The sequence below is a fragment of the Lontra canadensis genome, unplaced genomic scaffold, assembly GCF_010015895.1.
Source record: "Lontra canadensis isolate GAN:19392208 unplaced genomic scaffold, GSC_riverotter_1.0 scaffold22, whole genome shotgun sequence".
Taxonomy (NCBI): domain Eukaryota; kingdom Metazoa; phylum Chordata; class Mammalia; order Carnivora; family Mustelidae; genus Lontra; species Lontra canadensis.
The window spans coordinates 6,849,863-6,870,734 of NW_022631016.1; the positions used below are offsets into that span (position 1 = coordinate 6,849,863).

A 20,872-nucleotide genomic window follows, 5' to 3' on the forward strand; every position below is an offset into this window, starting at 1 on the left:
CAAAATGCTTAAAAAATTTCAAACTGAGTTAAGTTTCTTCAGTCTTCAGAAATCCAAAACATGACGATAATTATCCCCTCGGTCAGAAAATTAACTAATTTGCGTTGAAGGCTCCTAAAGGGTCAGATAGAACCTAAAGCTCAGAGTTTTTTTCTGTCATATTTGGGGTTAAAATAATGACAGGGGGGCTTGGCTGATGAGAAGGATAGCTGGACGGACAGAGGGACAGAAGGTTTCCTACTTCCCATCTGCCTGCAAGTTCAGCAATCACTTAGCAAACCGTAAGGTCAGCCAGTGCAAAACAAGGGAAGGAACTTTAACTTCACATTGATTTTTCTTTGGTCTGCATGTGTAAGCACCTACAGAATTTTAATTTCAGGTATTCTTGATTTCAGGGTTGGTCAGGTGCAGGCTGTCTCAATCCTTCACAGAAGGTTTCATTAGTAAAAGTCATGTCCCCCACTTCTCCAAGCAGATACTTAATTTAAGTCAGATTTGAATCAGGTCAGGGTGGCATTTGCCACAGAGGACATTAGCTTGGAAACTCATGCCATTCTTAACACCATGAGAACTGTATACTTCCTGAATAAGAACCCCTGCCACATCATTTTGTATGGGCAATTCTATGGAAAGACCATAAAACCCCCTATTTAAGGAACATCAATGTGGTTATCTCTGTTTCAAAAGGAAAGAAGGGTGAAAATTTTATAAGCCAACCAGTAATTCAACATTCTTTTTTTTTTTTAAAGATTTTATTTATTTATTTGACAGACGGAGATCACAAGTAGGCAGAGAGGCAGGCAGAGAGTGAGAGAGGGGGAAGCAGGCTCTCCAGTGAGCAGAGAGCCTGATGCAGGGCTTGATCCCATGACCCTGGGATCATGACCTGAGCTGAAGGCAAAGGCTTTAACCCACTGAGCCACCCAGGCACCCCGATTCAACAGTCTTTTAATCTGGCTGTGAAACCAGGTTATTTTTTAAAAGACAAAAATGAAAAGAAATTCTTACATTGACATCTCTGCACATGACAAGCACTGTTTCCCTCCGCCCAGAACAGGTCTGTTTGGAGACAGGCACGCTGTCAGTATCCGCATCACCTCACTGAGCTGTTTACCCAAATCACAGTGTGCTGCGGGCGTCCTGAAGGAAGGAAGTGTGGGGGGCTAATTTGCCACAGCGGTCTGGGGCGAGCCCACTTCCTCTAATGCATTCCAGGTGGGAACTACAGTATCAGTAGGTACGCCCCACTCCCTAAGCCTGGCACTCTCTTCCCCCCAGGTCTGTCAAATCCCTTTTACACTAAGGATTTTGCTATCCACATTTCCTCTCCAGAAGGCTTATTAGCAAAGAAACAATGGGGTGTGTTTTCTTCCTGTTACTCTACAGTGTAACCGCTTCTGGATGAAAGCCAATACATGATGTCACTGTTAATGACCTTCTATCTAGCCGTGGAGATTGTACTTATTCCTTCCTGCTCCTTCTGAATGCCTGCTGTCTGCGTTAGAATTGGATTACCCAGAGGCCAAGGCTTAACTCTGCTCAGCAGTGGCCGCTCACCACTGCCAGGCCGGTGTCGCATTTCCAAGTTAGCAAGGAGGTGCTGAGGTCAAGAATGAAGAAGGAGGACATCCAAAACCAGGGCGTAAACACTCCAAGGAGTGATCTGGCTACCTGATCGGATGGGGCTCTGCTGTGGCCCAAGCAACCCGCCCCCACTCCAAGCCCCCGTTACTGTGGCCAACATCACGGTAGATGAAATCATCACAGAAAGATTTACTCTGAAGGCAACATTCCTTTCCAGGGCCCGGAGACCACAGCACACCAACTGAGTGGAACCTGAGTTTTCCTAGCACGTAGATTCCATTTGTTAGCATAAAAGAATCAAATTATTCCCGATTTTATGGTGCTAAGAACTATTTACTTTGCTGATGTTACAGCACAGGCAATGACCGAGTTGGGCCCGTTGAGGGCAAGTCCACCAATTACTCGAATGCCTGCGTGCAAGGGGCACGTGTGGCCGAGATCTAGAATTCTGTTCCCCACATCCTTAAAAGAATCCCAAAGCCTCATCCCGGTCCTTTGGTTTCACAGTTGTCCACATCAACCCCAGAGCTGTGGACAGTCCCTTCCTGAGGGACTCCTGAATGCTCCCCAGTGGTCCTGGGACCATTGAATGTCGGAGAAGTGGTGTCCCCTGGGGGAGAGACACGCCCACCTCACCACCTGCAGGGTGACAGGAGGATTCATCTGCCAGGGTGTGCGTTCCTGACCTCAAGTCAGGGAAAGAACATGCGTCGTGGTCACAGTACAAAGAAAGGACAGAGGAGACAGAGAGACGGGGTGGCACACCGTTGACATCATCACTTTGCAGTTTCCACAGTGAAAGGCTTCCTCGGCAGAAGTGGAGATCTGAGCATTGGGTGGACATGACTAAAATCTCTTTGGAGTCAGGACATCGCTGCCCACAGAAACGATGGCATCCTCCCCAGCCTGCTGTAGAAACAGGAGGAAGCAGGTCTGGGAAGAGGAGACTATTGTACTTAAACTCTAGTAATTGCCATGAAATCTTCACGAGATACGTCAGCCATGGGCATCAGCCAGGATTTAGATGAAAAGACCGGGTAAAGAGACATGGTTTGTGTTTCTTCTGTCCACAGACCACAGTGCTTTACTACCTGGGGCAAATTTCAGTCAGTGTTGACCGTGTGAACGAGCAGGAGGAAGGCAGGCACGGTCTCAGACACGAGAAGGCCGAGACTTAGACAGCGGGCAAACGGGCTACCCCAGAGTCACGGGGGCATCCTGCCCCACATTCAGAGGAAACTGGGACATCCACTCATTTGTAGCACAAAACTCCCTCTTATTTCATGGTTGGGGAGCTAGGCGTGAGCTCCTAAAATTATTCCGAAAACATGTTTAAAAGCAAAGCACATTACAACACAAGCATGAATGTTCCTGTGTTCAGTAAAATCAACTGATCGGTTGTTCTTATGCCATTAGAAGGGGCTTGGCATATATTAAACCGTTTTCAACAGTACACTTTTCATTTTTAATTGGGCCTGACATAAACTAATAGGAAAATACCAATTTTGTCCATTGAGTTCTAGTCACTGATAAATGTCAGGGGAACAGGAGAAAGCCAGGCTATGCTTGGAATTTGGTCCGAGACCACATGCAAAGTGGCGAAGTACCCTCGGGGGGATTAGCGTCCTGGGGCCACAGTAAAAGAAGACCCCATTCTGGATGGCTTAAAGCAGCAGAAGGGATTTGTCTTACAGTGCTGGTGGGTGGAGGTTGGAAATCAAGGTATCATCAGCAGGGCTGTGCTCCCTTGAGATTCTGGGCAGAACCCTTCCTTGCCTCTTCCCAGCTTCTGGTGGTGGCTGTCCACCACTGGTCTTCCCAGGCTTGCGGCAGCACATTCTGGCCTCTACCCAGATTGTCACATGTCTTCTGTGTGTGTGTGTGTGTGTGTGTGTGTGTGTGCGCGCGCGCGCGCGCACGCGCGCGCGCCCTCCTCTTAAAGGAACACCAAGCCTATTGGATTAAGAGTCTACCCTAATCCAATGTGACTTAACCTTAACTACTCACAGCTGCAAAGACCCTAGTTCCAAATAAGCTCACATTCTGGGCTACTGGTGGGTTGGAACTTTAACATGTCTTTGCGGGGGGACATAGTCTAATCCATAAGGCCACATCACTGGGATTTCCCACACTGCTATTATTCTCTACAATGATTTTATCATTAGGCACAACATTTATTACATTGTATCTAATGAACTACGTCACCCTTCCATCTAGCCTCCAGTAGGAACCCTTTACACACCAAGTGAGTTCTGGTTAGGTTTGGATTTTCAGTGTCCAGTGAGATGGACGGAATTAGGAGTGACTGCTGAAAACCTTTCCAACATAGGATCTGCACAATATTATGCTTGCTCATTCCGCCTAAGTGGTTGCAAATCGATTATAAATATTAAGGGAGACAGCTATTAACAATGGTAACCCAAGTGTATCAGTGTTTGGTGGCCACCGGGATCTCCCCAGAGTCTCTCAAGTTTTGTGTATTTCAGTCCAAGGGACTGTTGGGGCCTGCCCTGAAGTCAAGGGCCTCATCTTCCTCTCTGCAAATCCCCTCTGCGGGGCTAGAGAAGGAACTGGAAGAAACTACACACAGAGGGAGAAAGTCAGGAGTGGGATTTCAGCATGCCCTCAGCCAGTTGCCAACTGTTACTCTTTTTTTTTTTTTTTAAGATTTTATTTATTTATTTAACAGAGAGAGAGAGAGAGAGAGAGAGATCACAAGTAGGCAGAGAAGCAGGCAGAGAGAGAAGGGGGGAAGCAGGCTTCCTGCTGAGCAGAGAGCCCGATGCGGGGCTCAATCCCAGGACCCTGGGACCAAGACCTGAGCTGAAGGCAGAGGCTATAACCCACTGAGCCACCCAGGCGCCCCCAACAACTGTTACTCTTAAAGGAGAAATTCTAGAGTGTAAAGAACATTGTTTCTTTCTGGGTTTTTCTACTAGCTCATTTGGGAAGCATTACTGATTTCTGAATTTTAATAATGGTTGGTAGCAAGTAACAACAAATAGCCATGTTCTATATTAAAACTGTATTTGGGGGACACCTGGGTGGCTCAGTTAGTTAAGCGTCCGACTCTTGATTCTGACTCAGGTCGCGATCTCAGGGTCATGAGGTTGAGCCCCACATTGGGCTCCACGCTGAGTCCAGAATCTACCAGAGATTCTCTCTCTCCCCGCTCAGTCTCTCCCCCCAACTCACAAGCCCTTTCTCTCTCTCTCCCTAAAAATAAATAAATAAAATCTTTAAAATATATACGTATTTGGAAGAAAAGAAAGGGACGGTAGGATAAGGCCATTGGCTCTATTTTCTCCACGGTATTTCCGGAAAAGCCACAGGAAGGCATAAGTGCTGGCATCCCATCTGCACGGAGGTGTCTCCTTTCTGCTCCCTGGGGTTAGGGGACCCCAAATTCTGGTAGGCTTCAGAATGTCAAGCATTCAATGACCCCTTCTCCTGCTCAGTGGTCCTTCTCAGTGAGATGATTTCCTCAGTCACCGGAAACTTTATAAAAGTCAGATTCACGAGGTCTAATCTCTGTTTGAAACAGTCAAGAGCGCGCCTTCCAAAACACGGACATCCTTGATGGTGCAAGTGCAGGCTCTACTTCGTACCTGCTGATAATCACTGAACACAATGGATCCCACTCGTTACCCTTAGAAATGGCTTCTTAGCGTGGAAACCCCAGCCTCCTGCTTTCCTTCTTCATGCTTTATTTTTTTTCCCGAAGCGAGGTTTCCTATAACTGTTTATTTTATTGTTTTTATTTCTCTCTAAAATAGAAGCTTCTTAAGGTCAGGGAGCCTGTGGTGTTCATGGATGAAACCTCTTCAGAGACTCTGACCCCCAAATTTCCACTTCCCCCTTCTCAGAGAAGGTCGTCAGCAATAATGCAATGGCCAAACCAAACCAGCCACAAGCTTCCGTGACCCTACCCATTTCCTCAGCCTTGCGTACCTACAGCACAGGGTAAACCTTAACATCTCTCCGTGAAAACACCCAAGAGTAGTTTCTCAATTTTTTTTTTCTTTATCTCTTCGGCAAGGAAACTTTTCATATTTTTTTCCCTGTATTTGTTCTCCTGTACCTGAAGTTTTAACACCGAGGACTATATCTATGCTCCCGCAGTGCATGCGTCGCTGTGCTTTATACCTACACGTAAGATCTGTCCCTCAGGAATCAACTTTTGCCTCTTCGGCGGCAACATCGCCCCAGTCAAGAGCATGCGCCTTAGTTAACACCATCACCGCAGACCGGCTAGCCCCGTCCACTGCACCACGGCCTGCGTCGGGGACCTTGTTGAGAATGGAATGGCCCCGAGCGGACTAGTCTTCATCAATCATCACAGTGAAACGGCGTGTCCCTATAATGACCACTTTCTCAGAATCAGTGAGACTCATGGCAAAATCACAATAATGTTGTAGACCCAGATTTTACCATTTCCATCCTTGGGGCTACCCGCCAATCCATTCTCTAGGAATCATGGGCAGGCATCTTCGAAAATATTTATTGTTTCATGTTGCTGTCTTTCGTTCTAGAATTTCTAGTTTTAGTACTAATTTTTAATGTTTTGTTTGTTTGTTTGTTTTGTTTTTTAGAGAAAGAGACCGTGCCTGCGTGAGCAGGGAAGGGGCAGAGGGGGCAAAGGGGGAAAGCCCGTCTTAAGCAGGCTCCTTGCCTAGTTGCAGACCTCAATGTGGGGCTCAATCTCACGACCTTGAGATCATGACCTAAACCCAAATCAAGAGTCCAACATTTAACTGACTGAACCAACCAGGCACCCATTTATTATTATTATTATTGTTGTTGTTGTTGTTATTGTTATTACTACTACTATTAAAACTGATTATAGATTGGAATCTGACTATCTCAACATAAGCGTACATCTTCTTCCTCTCCCTGTGTTTACAGCCACGCAGCCATACTGGGTTGAGTAAATTCTCTCTTACTGTGATTGCTAAGCACACAAAGCATGAAGCAGGATTAAGAGCTAATAAATTATTAGGGGTACGACCCCAGGGCTGCGTGAGTGAGGGAAGAAAGGAAGCAGGGTAGCTGCACACTAGAAACTAATGTATTTAAAAAAAAAAAAAAAAAAGGAAGCAGGAAAGAATGGGAGATTATGCCATGCAAGGTGCCGCCATGCTCCCTTATACAGAACCCCAGAGAGACGTCTGTTTGGCTGCCTGCCTTGAACAGCCCATTGGAGGGAAAAAGAGAAAGGAAATGGATTAGCTTGTTTCCTCCCATGCCCTGCCTTTCCCTGGTTGAAGCTCACCTCCCAGGGATTTAGGCCCCCTGCATTTCGGGGGTGCACCTCCCCATCCCTTTTGCACCCGCACAAGAAGCCAGATCCCACACTGATGGTGCCACGTCTTATCCCAGTCTGGAGGTGGCAGGAGGCCCTTGGCCACCAGCTGGGAGGCATCGGTTGGAAGAATCCTGCAGTCCTGCCAGGAATCCATCAGCCAACTGGGGCCTGGGACACAGCAAATGGCTGAGGGCCTGGGACGAGAGAAGAGGAGGACGTACTTGGAGATATGTTCAATGCACAGGCCTTCTCTGAGTTCTCCAAACACACTACGCTTCACCAACTCTCAGAGCCCTTGCTACCTGTCATGTCCTACAGGATGCCTTCCTTTCACTTCATTGGAAATTAAAATGGATTCTCCTCCCGACACCCATCTTCTTTCCATGACTTCCTTCCCAAGGCTTTTGTTCCGATTTTCTTTCCTTTGACTAGAAATCAAGGCTTTCTGCTCTTTTGTTTTTATTTGTTTGTGTGTTTTGTTTTTAAAGATTTTATTTATTTGAAGGAGAGAGACAGAGCGAGAGAGGGAACACAAGCAGGAGGAGTGGGAGAGGGAGAAGCAGGCTTCCCGTCAAGCAGAGAGCCCGATGTGGGCCTCGATCCCAGGACATCATGACATGAGCCAAAGGCAGATGCTTAACAACTGAGCCACCCAGGCACCCCACGGTTTTCTGTTCTTAAGGTAAGAATCAGAGACGTTGCAACCCTGAATTCTCCCCGCACTTTCTTTCTGAAGGGAGGATTAGCCTAGAATAAAACCCTTGAGTGACGCTTCATTTTCCTCCAATTATTATATATGTCATTTTGCTAGAAATCTGGTATTGAGATGTCCACTGCTGTATTTTGCTTTGTTTTGTTTTCCTTTCTTTCTCAAAGCTTCTCCGTCCTTTGTTTGGCTGAATCGAGGCAGGAATTTGTCTTGTAAAAGACACCCCTGGTGTTCTGATGCCTGAGATCTTCTCATTTTGGGGAGTGTCTGCCTGTTCTCTTTAATCCTGGTTGAGCATAATTTTCATGACTCACATTTCTTTTTCTCAGAATATTTTAGACCATGTTTCAGAGATTTATGCAGCTGGATCGTATTCTGGGGCCTCCTAACTTTTGTCCTTCTCCTGAATGCCAATGCTTTATTGATCCTTGGAATTTAAAACTTAACCTGGCTACATGCCATGTTCATTTATTCTGAATCAATATTGCTCAAACATGGTGGGTCTTGAAATTTTCAGATTCCTTCTTCCTTTATTTTGGAGAAATCAGTCCTGGTAACTTTGCCTGCCCCATCCAGACCTCCAAGTCCTATTAGAGATCATTTCTGATTTTTTTTTTTTGCCATATTGCATGTGTGTGTATGTGTGTGTGTGTGTTTAGAGAGAGAGACATTGCACACACTCGAGTGGGGACGGGGGCAAAAAGGGAGGAAGAGAGAGAATCCCAAACAGGCTCCATGCCCAGCACCGAGCCCAGTGCAAGGCTCGATCTCATGACACTGAGATCATGACCTGAGTTCAAAGTCAAGAGTCAGACACCCAACTGACTGAGCCACCCAGGCGCCCCATTACGTGATCTATTTTAATCATTTTGCACTAGCTTGCTGCATCTTAAACATTTTCTTCCAAATCAAGTCCCAGATGTTTTGTGAACTAGTTAGCAAATCATATCAGCAGCTACTGAAACAAACAGTAAACATATCCATTAGGCTCAGGCTGGATAACAGATTTCATATCAGCCTCACAAACAGTTAGGAACCAATCACAACGCTGTTGGTGTCTCACCACAGAGAAAGATTTCATATCAGCCTCACAAACAGTTAGGAACCAATCACAACGCTGTTGGTGTCTCACCACAGAGAAAGGTAAGGTACTTATAGAGAGAGTCTAGGTCAAGAAAACTATTATTTCATCCAGAACAGCACGTGAATATGGTCCAGAAATGCCCAGCCTCAAGTTCATCTGCGGACCAGTTAGAAATCCCAGTGTTCTGCATAATGGAGAAACCTGTCAAATCACTATGTTGTACACCTGAAACTAATGTAACATTCTATATCAACCATGCTTCAATAAAAAATAATAAAATAGAATTTAAAAACTAAAATAAAATTTGTCATTTGTTATTAGTTCATCTCTTGTTCTAAATACACATTCCTGTGTGTGTGTGTGTGTGTGTGTGTGTGCATGTATGTGTGTGTGTGTGTGTGTGTATAAAATCCCAGCTCTCTGTACTATATCAGAATCCAGGTCTTACCCATTCTCGAGCTGAACAAACACTGGCTTAAAACAGTCCCGTAGAATAGTCACAGTTGGGAATGGGGGAATAAATAGTTACGCAAAAATAAAATGGATGGTTAGTAGCGGTGGCAGAGGGTTCAAATCTCCAGGACCTACTGTCTCAACAAGAACAAGGGAGAATAAGGGAGCAGAAGCAGACTTATGCGGTAAAGACACACATTCAGTTAGAGACACACCGGAATGGAGATGAAGTAAAAAGACAGTAGTACACTTCATCCTGGAAGGGATCGCAGAAACCCTAAAACTAAATGGTATTTCCAGGGAGGCGGCATGAAATAGAACCACCAAGACTATGGGCAGAGCCTGAGTTACGGCCACCTGTAGGAGGCAGGCAGGAAGGATGGAGCCAGCCAAGGAGCAGCACAGACGCAGAGTGCCAGGGAGCTGCTGTTTGCCAATCAGGCAAGGAGGAGAATTAGAGAACACATGATTCGAATTTTGTCTTTGCAGGGGGTGCTGAGCAGCCGTACAGATGTGAGACTCAGTCACTTACAAAGTCTAAGTGTGCATATATATGTGTTTTATTTATTATTATTATTAATTTTATTTTAGGGTGAGAGAGAGCGCATTCACGAGCGGGGGTGGGGGTAGTGAACAGAGGGAGAGGGACAAGCCAGCTCTGTGCTGAGCACAGAGCCTGACACAGGGCTGGATGCCAGGACCCTGAGATCACGACCTGAGTGGAAATCAAGAGCCAGGCACTGAACCAACTGAGCCACCCAGGCATCCCCAGGCATAAGTGCTCTAAAGGTGTTACCATTTGCCATTTTGCCTCTTGCTCTGAGAAGACCTTCAGAAAAATAGCTCATCAAACAGCAGCACAGTCATGGCCCAGATAATGAGTGTAGCCCTGGCTGGATTTCCAATAAGAGAGAAAAGGGAACCGCCCCTAACAGACCAGGGACGTGTCTGGGAAAAGCCCATTGACTCGGTGGGGTGGTGGCCAACAGGGAAAAGCCATTCGAGCTGCAAGAAACACCAGGAACTGCACTATTAACAAGGTCTATTTCACTTTGATTTTTAGATAATACTGACAAATAAAATAAACCAACTTTCAAATGGCCATTGGCAGGTTTTTCTCCAGGTCCTGTTAATTCAAGTAAAATCAAGGGGAGAGTGAATAAACTTATCGCCAGACCTGAATTCCCAAGCCCAAGATAGCAAATTGATTTTATTAGCAAGTGAGGAAGCACTCTGCTTCACGTGCGCTCGCACGGAATGCTACACTCATGCTCCAGCAGCCGAGCGTTCACAAACTCCTGGACGAGGTCTGGCAGGAGCTGTGGTGGGACTGGAAGGACCCCAGCCATGTGTGCTTGGTATCAGCTTTACCGTCAAAGAGGAGGGCTGTTCCTGGCTTGCCTGGATGGAAGTCTGCTGGGAAGATGGAAATAAAAGATCGCATCGGCGTAAGCCTTCAGAGTTTTAAGTCAGAATCTCTAACCCTTGTCATCCCTGCTTGTCGGGAAGTTGCTCAGCTCCTTGCAGGGTGAGTGAAAAGAGACTGGTGTTTCAGACTATTCTTTCATTATTCCATTCCACATTTCAATTCCTGGGAAATAAAGAGGAAACCCCTAGGCTGGACCATTAAAATAATACCCTTTAAAAATGAATTTTATTCTAAATAAAAACTTAGGAAAAAAGGCATTTCCTTCAAAATGTTAATTAATCAGTGATGTAAGAGATACATGAAGGGGCTCCTGGGTGGCTCAGTCAGTTGGGCTCAGTTGTCTGCCTTCGGCTCAAGTCATGGTCTTGGGGTCCTGGGATCAAGTCCTGAGTCAGGCTCCCTGCGTAGCAAGGAGTCTGCTTGAGGACTCTCTCTCTTCCTCTCCCTCTGCCCCTCCCCAATTCATGTTCTCACTCGAAAATGAATAAATAAATCTTAAAAAAAAATAAAAGAGACAGAGATGATCTGTTTCCAGCACGTGAGGACACAGAGAAGAGACGGCCTCTGTGAATGAGGAAGGACTCTCACGGGGAAACTAGCTGGCGGCTCCCTGACCGTGAACATGCAGCATTCACAATGGTGAGTAACAGATTTATAATTCCCCCCACCCCTCGCCCCCTGCTATGTGGTGTTTGTTACAGCAGCCTGAACTGACTGAGACATGGTCAAAGGTGAAGTACGGGACAGTGCCGTTGCCGCTAGAGATGCTCGGAAGCTCACTACGAATCTTATAAATCAAGGAAGCAAACTTCGCCTTCTTACAGCCTTGGCCAAGGAAGAGGTCAGAATTTTCAAGCTGAAGCCTCAGGCTGCCCCGCCCAGACCCCCAAAGGCCTGCTTGGGACCACCTCATCTCCCTTTCACGTCCCCCTCCGGGTACCGATAAGAGAGACTCAAAGCCTCCTGGAATCCCAAGGAGACTCTGTTCTCTGTGGCTCCAACCTTCAGAACATTTATGAAGAAAAACTAGGGAAACTTCTGGAAAGATCCAGCTCCCTCATTCTTCAATCTACCACATGCCAGGCACCCTGCGGGCACTGAGCATAAAAACGGCAGAAAATGAGACACGATGCCTTCCTACACAGTAGTGAGCAAAGCACCCGCCACATCGGTAATTCTCTGCTTCTCCTGCAACACCAGCAAACTTCACCTCCCCATCCCGCAGGCCGCATCCGTCCTCTTCGAAGCTTTGCTCGTCGTGGTCATGCCGCCTCACTGCCTCCCCAGCCCTCCATCACACGGACCCTTGGGGACACCAGTGGCCCCCTTTGGTGATCTCAAGGTCACGTCTTTGTCCTTACCTTACCTGACAACACGGTGTCCCTGCCCAAAGCTGACCACTCCCGTATGTTCAATGTTCCCCAAGTCTTCCTCCTTAGTGAGCTCTCAGCTTCCACGTCACCTTTTAGGAGAGTGTCCCCCCCCACCAGCCAAGGACAGGAGCCACCCTGGCTCCCGCTGGTCCACAGCTCTATTAACATGCATGGTATAGGCCTGTCACACTGCTCTGTCGTTTCCCACTGGTTGATCACGTGTTGCCCTCAGCAGAGGAGGACGTTCCAGTCTGCTCCCCTCTGACCCATCACAGCTCCCATGAACCATGAAATAGTAAATGTTCAATAAATCTTGGTGCCTTTATGAATAGAACCAACCCACTGATGGGTATAAAATCCTATACCCAAGGGGAATTGTGAAGCCAGAGGATGCAGGCGTGGGGGCAGGCTCCATGTGGGGGGGGCTTTGTGCGGGAGAATCTGAAGACAGGGACTAGCTGGACAAGTATGGGAACCGAGATATGTTCCCTGGGGGTGGCCTTGGGCCCCCTGAGCTCTCCAAGACAGGACCTGCCTCCAGCTGGTGACACTGGAAACCAGACATGTTCAGATGTGCTCGGTAAGTTGATCAACAGTGTAGCCTGTGTCTTTTTTAAAACAATGTGTTGTCTGTGCCCCCGAACATATTCCCCCAATGCTTGTATCTACATCTCGCAACTGGAATGTCTTGTGAGCACTGCTTTGAACCAAACGAAAATCCCAGTGAAAATCTCAGAATAATATCACAACCAACAAACGTCCTCTAACAAATTCCATTGTCTTAAATTATCCCAATGAAAATGGTCTTGCAAGACTTATCCTGTGAGAAGTAAAGAAATAATAGCGAAGAAATCAGGCATAGTTATTGCGAGTAAAACTAGGACCGAGGTAATGCAAAAAAGAGAGTAAGATGGAGTTTCCTCCCATGAGAAGCACAGAGGGTGATGAGGACAAGGCTGTTCTGTGGGTCTTGCTAGGGGAGGACAGACTCACGGCTTGACACTGAACGTGCACGTTTAGGACGTAGAACACGGAAGCAAGAGAGGGTTGAAAACTCAGGAGAAGCGCCCACTCCTACCTGTGGCCAGATAGATGATGTGGACCAGCATGTCCCTGCCCTGCACCACGTCCACGGCCATGTGGGAAAAGCGGCTGTTGTCTTCCATGAAAGCAGGCACCGAGGTCACCGGCTGCACCACCTCGTGCATCAGAATGAACTTCTGAGCGTCCTGCAGGTTCCTCTCTGTCAGGTTCACATACAGGCCTTGGTCCACCGTGCCACACTGCAAGGGAAATCAGGCCATTACAGGACACCCATGGCTGGTCCTGCCACCTGGCTGGAAGGGACACGGAGGCTGAGTCACTGCCTTATGCAAACACAGGCGTTTCTCCATTTCCCTCAAACTCCCTGTCCTTGGGGTCCCTCCCCTTCTACCTTTGAACTCATCGCATTTGGGGAGTCTTCATAAACTCTATCCTAAATGAATGATCGGATGTTAAAAATAAAGCAGAAGTCAGTACTGGCTTTAACTTGAACACAGGTGCACTCCCCATCACCTGTTGAGTCACGTGGGAGCTGTCTGGCCCCGTGCCCACAATCCTGTCTGTCTGATAAACTAGGTCCTCAAATGGAAGACCCAGCTGTCAGGAATATCCGAAAGATCTAGTACCTTCCCTGCTGGAATGGTGAGTCTATAAGCAAGATACAGATTCCACGGAGATAGAACTGGGCCATTTTTACGCATAAATGCTGTAATCTGATTCCAGTCTTTTTCACCTGGCCCTTGTTGTTTTGTGCTCCTGCTCCAAACAGGGTGAGGGAGGATGGGAGGTGGCGAAAGGGGAGGGTAAAAGAAGGAGGGAAGGAGAGAGACGTTTAAATGGAGACACTGTCGTGAAGAGGAGTCTGGGAGATGGGGTGTGTGGGGGGTGAGGGTTGGGGAGTAGGGGTGGGGGAGGGAGAGCAGGCCTGGTGATTGCTGAGAAGTGAATTCAGAGCTGCGGTGTGCAGAGGCAAGCAGCCCCTGCGTAGGATGGATTTTGGCAAGGGCGTGCGGCAGAGCACACCATCAGAAAATCCTCCCTAAACTTTCTTCTTTCTTTTCTAAGCTTAAATCCTGGTGCCCACAAAGGCTGATTGTAGGCAGCACTTCCCGTAAGCAAGGTCGATGGAAATGGCCCTCTCTGTTGGAACCAGCCAAGACTACCGTTCATCCCACGTCCTCTCTAGTGCTTGGTTTCCTAACAAGCGAGAGATGCAAAACTGTAGGATGGAAACGGCCTTTTTAAAAGAATGATCTTTTGGGAGCACCTGATACAAAGTTGTCTACCTGCTGTAAAGTGATAAGCCAGTTGTACAATTAGAGATGAGCAGAGTGACACAGATCCCAAAGCTGGTCCAGAGCATCACCCGTGTCACACCCCTGCAGGGGCAGCCTGTCTGCCCAATGACAGAACCCACGCAGTCGGGTGAGCAGTCAGCCCTGCGCCCCCCCGGGAGCCACGCAGCCGCAGGCAAGGCTGCCGCTCGGCCTGTCTCCATCTACAAAACCCTTGCTTCGCTCCCTCCACAGGGCAGTGGTGAGGGCGAGGGAGATCATCACCGGAAAGCATTTGTAAATGGACTGAAAGCACTTGGAAATGCCAGGGAAAAAAGGAGTGTGCCTGGCACAGAGAAGCGATTCAGCTAGTGGCAAACCCGCCTTGTCGCAGGACAGCAATTCTCTGGTCCACTGAGCCGCAGCGGCCAGGGGAAACGCATGAGTAAGTAAAGGACGGAACCAGCAAGTAAATACACAAGCAGCTGCTAGTGGGGCAGGGGCTGAGCTGGGAGATCCCCATCCGTCCTCTTTAACGGAAGCACTTACGGAACAGGGACATTGCCTGCCAGCAGAACTGTGACAGATGAAAGTTCTCTCCCAGACTTGGTCTGAGGCCTACCCTGGTGAGCTCTCGTACCGAGAGGGACTCCGGGTTTGGCAGTTTTCTCTCCCTGAAATCAATAGCAACGTTGAAACTCAGGTGGCCCTTAGCTGTCTACTTGCTGGGAGAAGTTTAACACCCAGGCTTTGTGTTGTACACACAGTATTTTTTTAAAAACTGGCATCACAAAAACCGGGAGTCCTAGCACAAAACGGAAGACCTTGTGCTGCTCTTGAGGAATCCGGAGGTCTGCGAGACCTGGGAGGCCTTGGTGAGCCAGAGCTGGGTAGTAGGAGGACCAGGGATCTGCCTTTGTCCTTTGTATCTTGGTCCCCTTATCTGAAGTCATCAACCAGAACTGCCACTGTAATATTGTGATTTGTACGAAATACGGATTTAGTCTCCGTCCTCTTTCTGACACGGAGCTCCTTAAACTAAACCATGGAAATTTTCTAAGTGCAGAGATTGGTCAAGGTGCCTTTTGTCATGTTAATGAGGTGATGCTCAGGCCATGCCCCCAGGTAAGCCCCAACCTAAGGATGGAAGCCTGTTGACAGGAGACCCAGTCCTGTGATTAGAGGGTGGGAACTTTCAGTCCACCCCTGATCTACAGGCAGGGGAGAGCAGCTAGAGGTTCAGTTCAATCACCAAAGGCCAATGATTTAATCAACCGCACCTATGTAATGAAGCCTCCGTAAGACCCCCGAAAGGACAGGGTTCAGGTGGTTTCTAGGCTGGAAAACACGTGCAGATCCAGAGGGAGTAGTGCTACACCCTGGGTGCCTTTCCCCAGACCTGGCCTAGTGCATATCTTCCAGCCGGTGGTTCCAGAGTTAGGTCCTTTTATAATGAACCGGTCGTCGAGTACGTAAAATGTTTCTCTGAGTTCTGCGAGCCCCACTGGTAAATTAATTAAACCCAGACGGGAGGTCATTGGAACTCTCCATTGATAAGCCATAGGTCAGAAGCCCGGGTGATGACCTGGACTTAATTAAGAACAGCACCTGAAGTGGCGAGGCGGTAGGTGGGAGCCCCGTGGGGCTGATCCCTGCCCATGTGATATCTGATGCAACGTCCTAGTAAACAGTGTCAGAACTGAGCTGAATCGTATAACGTCTTGGTTTACTTTGCCAGCCTATAATAAATAGCTCACCCAAGGATTCTTTTTCAACTATTTTGAAAGCTATTTAGATTTATAGTATATATTTATTGGCTCGTAAGTAACCACTAGCTCTCTCATGGGCTGCAAATTCTCTAGCTGTGCCTTATGCACTGGGTTCCCGCGGTATCTGCGTGACACCTTGGGGACTCGGTGCAAGAGGGAAACGATATAAGAATCATCGTCCTCAAGTGTGTTACAAACCACAATGGTTGTCTTGTAAATGCTTCCAAAAGTAATACGGGTCATCATTCTCCTAATTTCTTTAATGCCATAATATTTGCATTTTTGTTTGTCTCCAAGACAATAGACCCGGCGTATGCAGAAAGTCCACGGTCACCCAGCTTCACGCTTAGGTGCCGGATCTGAATGGTACTCTTCTTCCAGTCCTTGCTGCAAACCTGGTCCGTGTATCAGAAGGTCCTGAGGACACAGCCAACCCCTTCATTTGCTCTAGCAATGGCCTCCTTATCTGCCCGGCCACTCTTAAGGGTCTGTTTTCCATTTTGGCTCCATCATTTCTGATTGGTGGTTATCAAAACTGCAGAGAAAATTCTGGAGTCTGTCTAGTGGGTCTGGATGGTGTTTCCTGTTACTGACCACTGCTCTTCCTTGGGAAACTCAGGGCCAGGAGGATTTCGGGGACTGGCACTGCCTACGGTGGTTTCTAGATGGCAACTGATACAAATATTAAATATTTTTCACTGTTTTATTGTTTTCAACAGTGAGATTTCTGTATTAAATCTAGGAAAATGATACACTGTCCTCCTAACCCAGTCTTCCTCCTGAACCTGAAGCCTACTTCTGCTCTTCTAACTAATTTGCTGGTTCTAGTTACAAGTGTGGCATAAAATTCCAAATGTCAGGAGGCAAACAAGAATCCAAAAAATCAAACCACTTCTCACTGCTGGTTACCGCAAACAGAAGGCTGTTTATACATGACTAGGGGAGGGGTCCTTGGCTCGAAGTGTATTCCCACCCTGTGCCTGCTAGATGGTCTCATGAGTGTCATTGAGGCTGCCTGTGCTAACACGGTTATCAAATATGGTAAAAAGAAAGAAAATCCTTGGGACTTACGTGTACCAGAAATTATGTAAGTAATCATCATCATCTGTAACTTTCGTTCCCTGGAAATCTTAAATTCTACCCAAACGGAGTTCAGCCCAGCTAAGCAAGCTTCCTGCCTGGAATGCGGGCCACATCTCTACAAGCTTCATTTGGTTGAAGGCACCTACTCCCATCTCATAAGTGTGAGTGAGCCCTCCATGCGACACTGGCATTATAAAACCAGACGCCCGTGGCCTTTGCAAAGGAGGGATTTTGCTGTGGGCTACAAATACATCCAGACAAAGGACCTAAAAGTTATCCACTGCCTGGAGGTGGAAAGGCATCACGGGCTTATTAAGTCACTATTCGTTGTGAAGACTTTTGCAACAGAAACATCAAGGCATTAAAGGTACCTTATAAATAGAGTGAGCATCTTTGTTAATTTTTTTAACTGTCGGGATTTTACCAAGAACTTTCTTAAATGGAATGATCGATTTCACCTTCAGGGTTTTAGGAAGGGATTTCATGAACAGTTACGTTGCCCCCCAGCAACATCTGGGGGACAGGGTGGAATCCTGGTACAGACACTCAGCAGAGGGGCAAAGGGTCCGCCTTGAGTTCATACTGACATTATTAAGGGCTGGGGCTACTTTAGCTTTGGTTCCTGCTGAACCGTTAGTTCCCCTGACCCGTAGTAGGAATTTGTCTAGTACCGGACTTTCTCAGTAGCGGGACTGGGAAAATATGCACACGCCTCAGTTTCCCGACTTCTAATGTACGGATGACTGTGCCCACCTCACAGGCCTGCGGAGAAGAGACTGCAAGAAGCTTATGACCAACATCTAACACAATGTGTGCCACCCAGAAGGCACCCAGTAAATGGGCCCTAAGAGTCATCCTCTCCTAATACCTTCTATAGTCAGCAAGGCACCTTATCAGGATTATCAAAATCCGTCCCTAAAATATTCCTGTGCCTCGGTATCCCACCTTTCTCATCTGATCGGTGAGAATGAGAGAAGGAAGATGTCAAGGCAACGCTCAAGGAAACCAGGAAACAGGAAAGAGCGGGTAAAAACCACCCATCCACCTCAAACCTCATGCTCTTAAAGAAAAATTGAAGTTTAAAAAAACCCTTTTGCAAAACAATTAGAGCTGAATGGTTCCTGCCAAGGCCCAAGGAAAGTGTAAAATCATGGAGCCTTTCCACGTTCTCAGTTTTCTCAAAAGCCAGTGTGTTGAGCTGATCAACCAACCTGAACTTGGGGGCCTGGGTCCAGAGGGCGGTTCTAGCACTCACGCGTTGGGGTAACCAAGGCTCCTTTAGACAGAAGAGGCTGGGGTTTCCCATCTGAGGACCGAATTTGCGATCCAGGCTCAGCTGCCAGCCAGACAGTGTCCTCGGCCTAATTATCTGCACTGTGCTCGGTGCCCCTCTCTGTCTGTGGGAGAGCTGGTTACCGATCCCGGTACCGTTGCTACCATACATGACCACCGCAGAGTCAGAACTTGGTGCCACTAAAAATTACACCCTGAGCGGGAGGACGGTGATGCTAGGAGCCTTCTCGTCAGAAGGGAGGCTGCGTAGACTGAAAGTTCGTGTCTCCCCCCAGCGCACAGGTTGAAGGCCCAACCCCGGTGTGCCTGTCTCAGTGGAGATGCAGCCTCTAAGGAAGTAATGAAGGTTAAATGGGGTCACCAGGGTGGGGCCCTGACCCCCCAGGATTAGCATCTCTCCCCCTCACAGAGGAACGGCCACATGAGGACACAGTGAGAAGGTGGCCGTGTTCACGCTGGGAACAGAGCACTCACCAGACACTGAACCGGCCAGAACCTTGACCTCGGACTCACAGCCCCCAGGACTGTGACAAAACACGGGTCTGTCACTCACACAGCCCTGTGGGTGCTATTTTGCTCGGCACCTATACAGACCCGTACACCGGCAGACGGAGCAAACCTGAGAAAATCACGTAACGTCTTGGCGCCTCGGCTGCTTCTGAAATCGGGGCACGAGAGTAAACGACGTACAGAGGCGCTCCGAGCTCACACACCCCGTGATTCTGTGACTCACAAACTAATGGCCTCCATCGGCTGTGCTGCCCCCACCCCAGCTGCACGATGGCCTCCGCTCACCGCCACGGGAACCTCGCCACAGTCCCCAGGGAGCGTGCTCATTCTCTTTGTGCCTCTTCCCTGCTCTGTGCCCTGGGCCCCATCCATGGCGGTGGCGGTCGTCAGGGAGCACATCTTGTGGGCCCTTTTCAGCCTGGGCACGTCTGCTGACAAGGCCTTCCGCAAGCCGAGCCGAGGGGGCCCTGTCGGTGAGGGCTGGGGGGACTGCCCAGCCTCGCAGGACAGGCACCCAGCTTTCAGCCGTGCCAGGCCTGTCTACACAGGGTGCTGCTTTCTAGGGCAGCGACTGCCCCACTGCCCCCCTTAAAATTACCTGGAAGTTGGGGTTGGGGTTGGGATACGGCAGCCAGGCGGAGCGTGAGTTCTCCTGGTACTTGAAGGGCCCGTTGAAGGCCTGGGAGATGGCGCTCAGGTTGAAGACGCACACGGCCGAGGCGGCGATGCTGTTCCTGGCGGGCCGGGGAAGAGAGAAGGGAGGCAGGTCAGACAGCCCTGCGAGGGCACTGCGCACCTTCCAATGACCTCAAGATCACCATCTCCCAACACCCCAAGGATGAAGTCGAGACAGAGACAGGTGTGCCTCTGCCGTTCGTTTGTGGAAGCCCACATTTCGGGGTGGAAGCAAGACTGTTTAGCAATTACGACACTTCTAACCCTGCCGGACGGACGCATCCACTCAGCCGCAGCTAGAGGGACAGAGGACTGTGAAGACGGGCACGGGAGGCCTTTTCAGGGGCCAGAGTCTGTCCCCAGTCCAGGGTGGCTCTCGACCCAACGATTCCTCTAGTTCCTCTAGACGGCACTGGGGCACGCTGCTGTTGCTGCCGCTGCTTGTTTTTTAATCCCCAGATAGTGGGGAGCCTGGGGGGCTCAGTGGTTAAGCCTCTGCCTTCAGCTCAGGTCATGATCCCAGGGTCCTGGGATGGAGCCCCACATCGGGCTCCCTGCTCAGGGGGAAGCTACTTCTCCCTCTCCCACTCCCTCTGCTTGTGTTCCCTCTCTCGCTGTCTCCGTGTCTGTCAAGTAAATACATTCGATCTTTAACAATAAATTAAAAAAATAAAACCTCAGATAGTTGTGTTTCTAAGCCTTCAAAAAATAACCAACTAAAAGCATTTTGCAAAAAGTACCTGTCAGAGACCCTATCCTAACTTTTTTTTTTTTTAATTTAAAAAGAATTTTCAATTTAAAGGGTCAGAGAGAAAAATGTGACATAGGAAGTCTTGAAACCTCAAATCTGAGTTCAGGCTCCGCAGAGGGGGCTGTAAGGGGAGATTCTCAGGAGCGCAGGGCCCTCTTATGAAGTGTGGCAACAGCAAAATATTGTCTGGTTAATAAGTAAGTCTGCATTTTCGAGCACAGCTCTGATTTCTGCGCTCTGGGAGCCGCCATTTTTAGACAGCCAGGAACGAGACAGTAGAACCTTCTGAGAGCCCACAGTGTAGGAGGACTGCCTTTCTCCCGCCCGACACACGGCCAAGGGGCTGAGACACCCACACAGTCATGGGGCAGAAGGAGCTACAACAGTAAGCTTTGTCCCCACTCCCCAGGGCTAAGAGACCATGACAGGCACAGAGAGGCAAACCAGAACCATGAGCTGAAGCACTCGAGTGCTTAGCCACAGTTTGACAGCCACCGACACAGAGCCAGGACACAGAACCGGGCCATGACTGCCCG

At 48.5% G+C, this 20,872-nt stretch overlaps 1 protein-coding gene across 1 annotated transcript in view; it reads right to left on the bottom strand.

Moving 5' to 3' along the window:
- SEMA5A (semaphorin 5A) overlaps nucleotides 1–20,872 on the bottom strand; it is a 297,989-nt gene that overhangs the window by 116,514 nt on the left and 160,603 nt on the right. The window contains exons 8-9 of the mRNA XM_032861862.1: nucleotides 19,509–19,644; nucleotides 13,016–13,220 (exon numbers count right to left, since the gene is read on the bottom strand). Coding sequence (XP_032717753.1) covers nucleotides 13,016–13,220; nucleotides 19,509–19,644 — 341 coding nt within the window. The remainder of the gene's footprint in view (nucleotides 1–13,015; nucleotides 13,221–19,508; nucleotides 19,645–20,872) is intronic.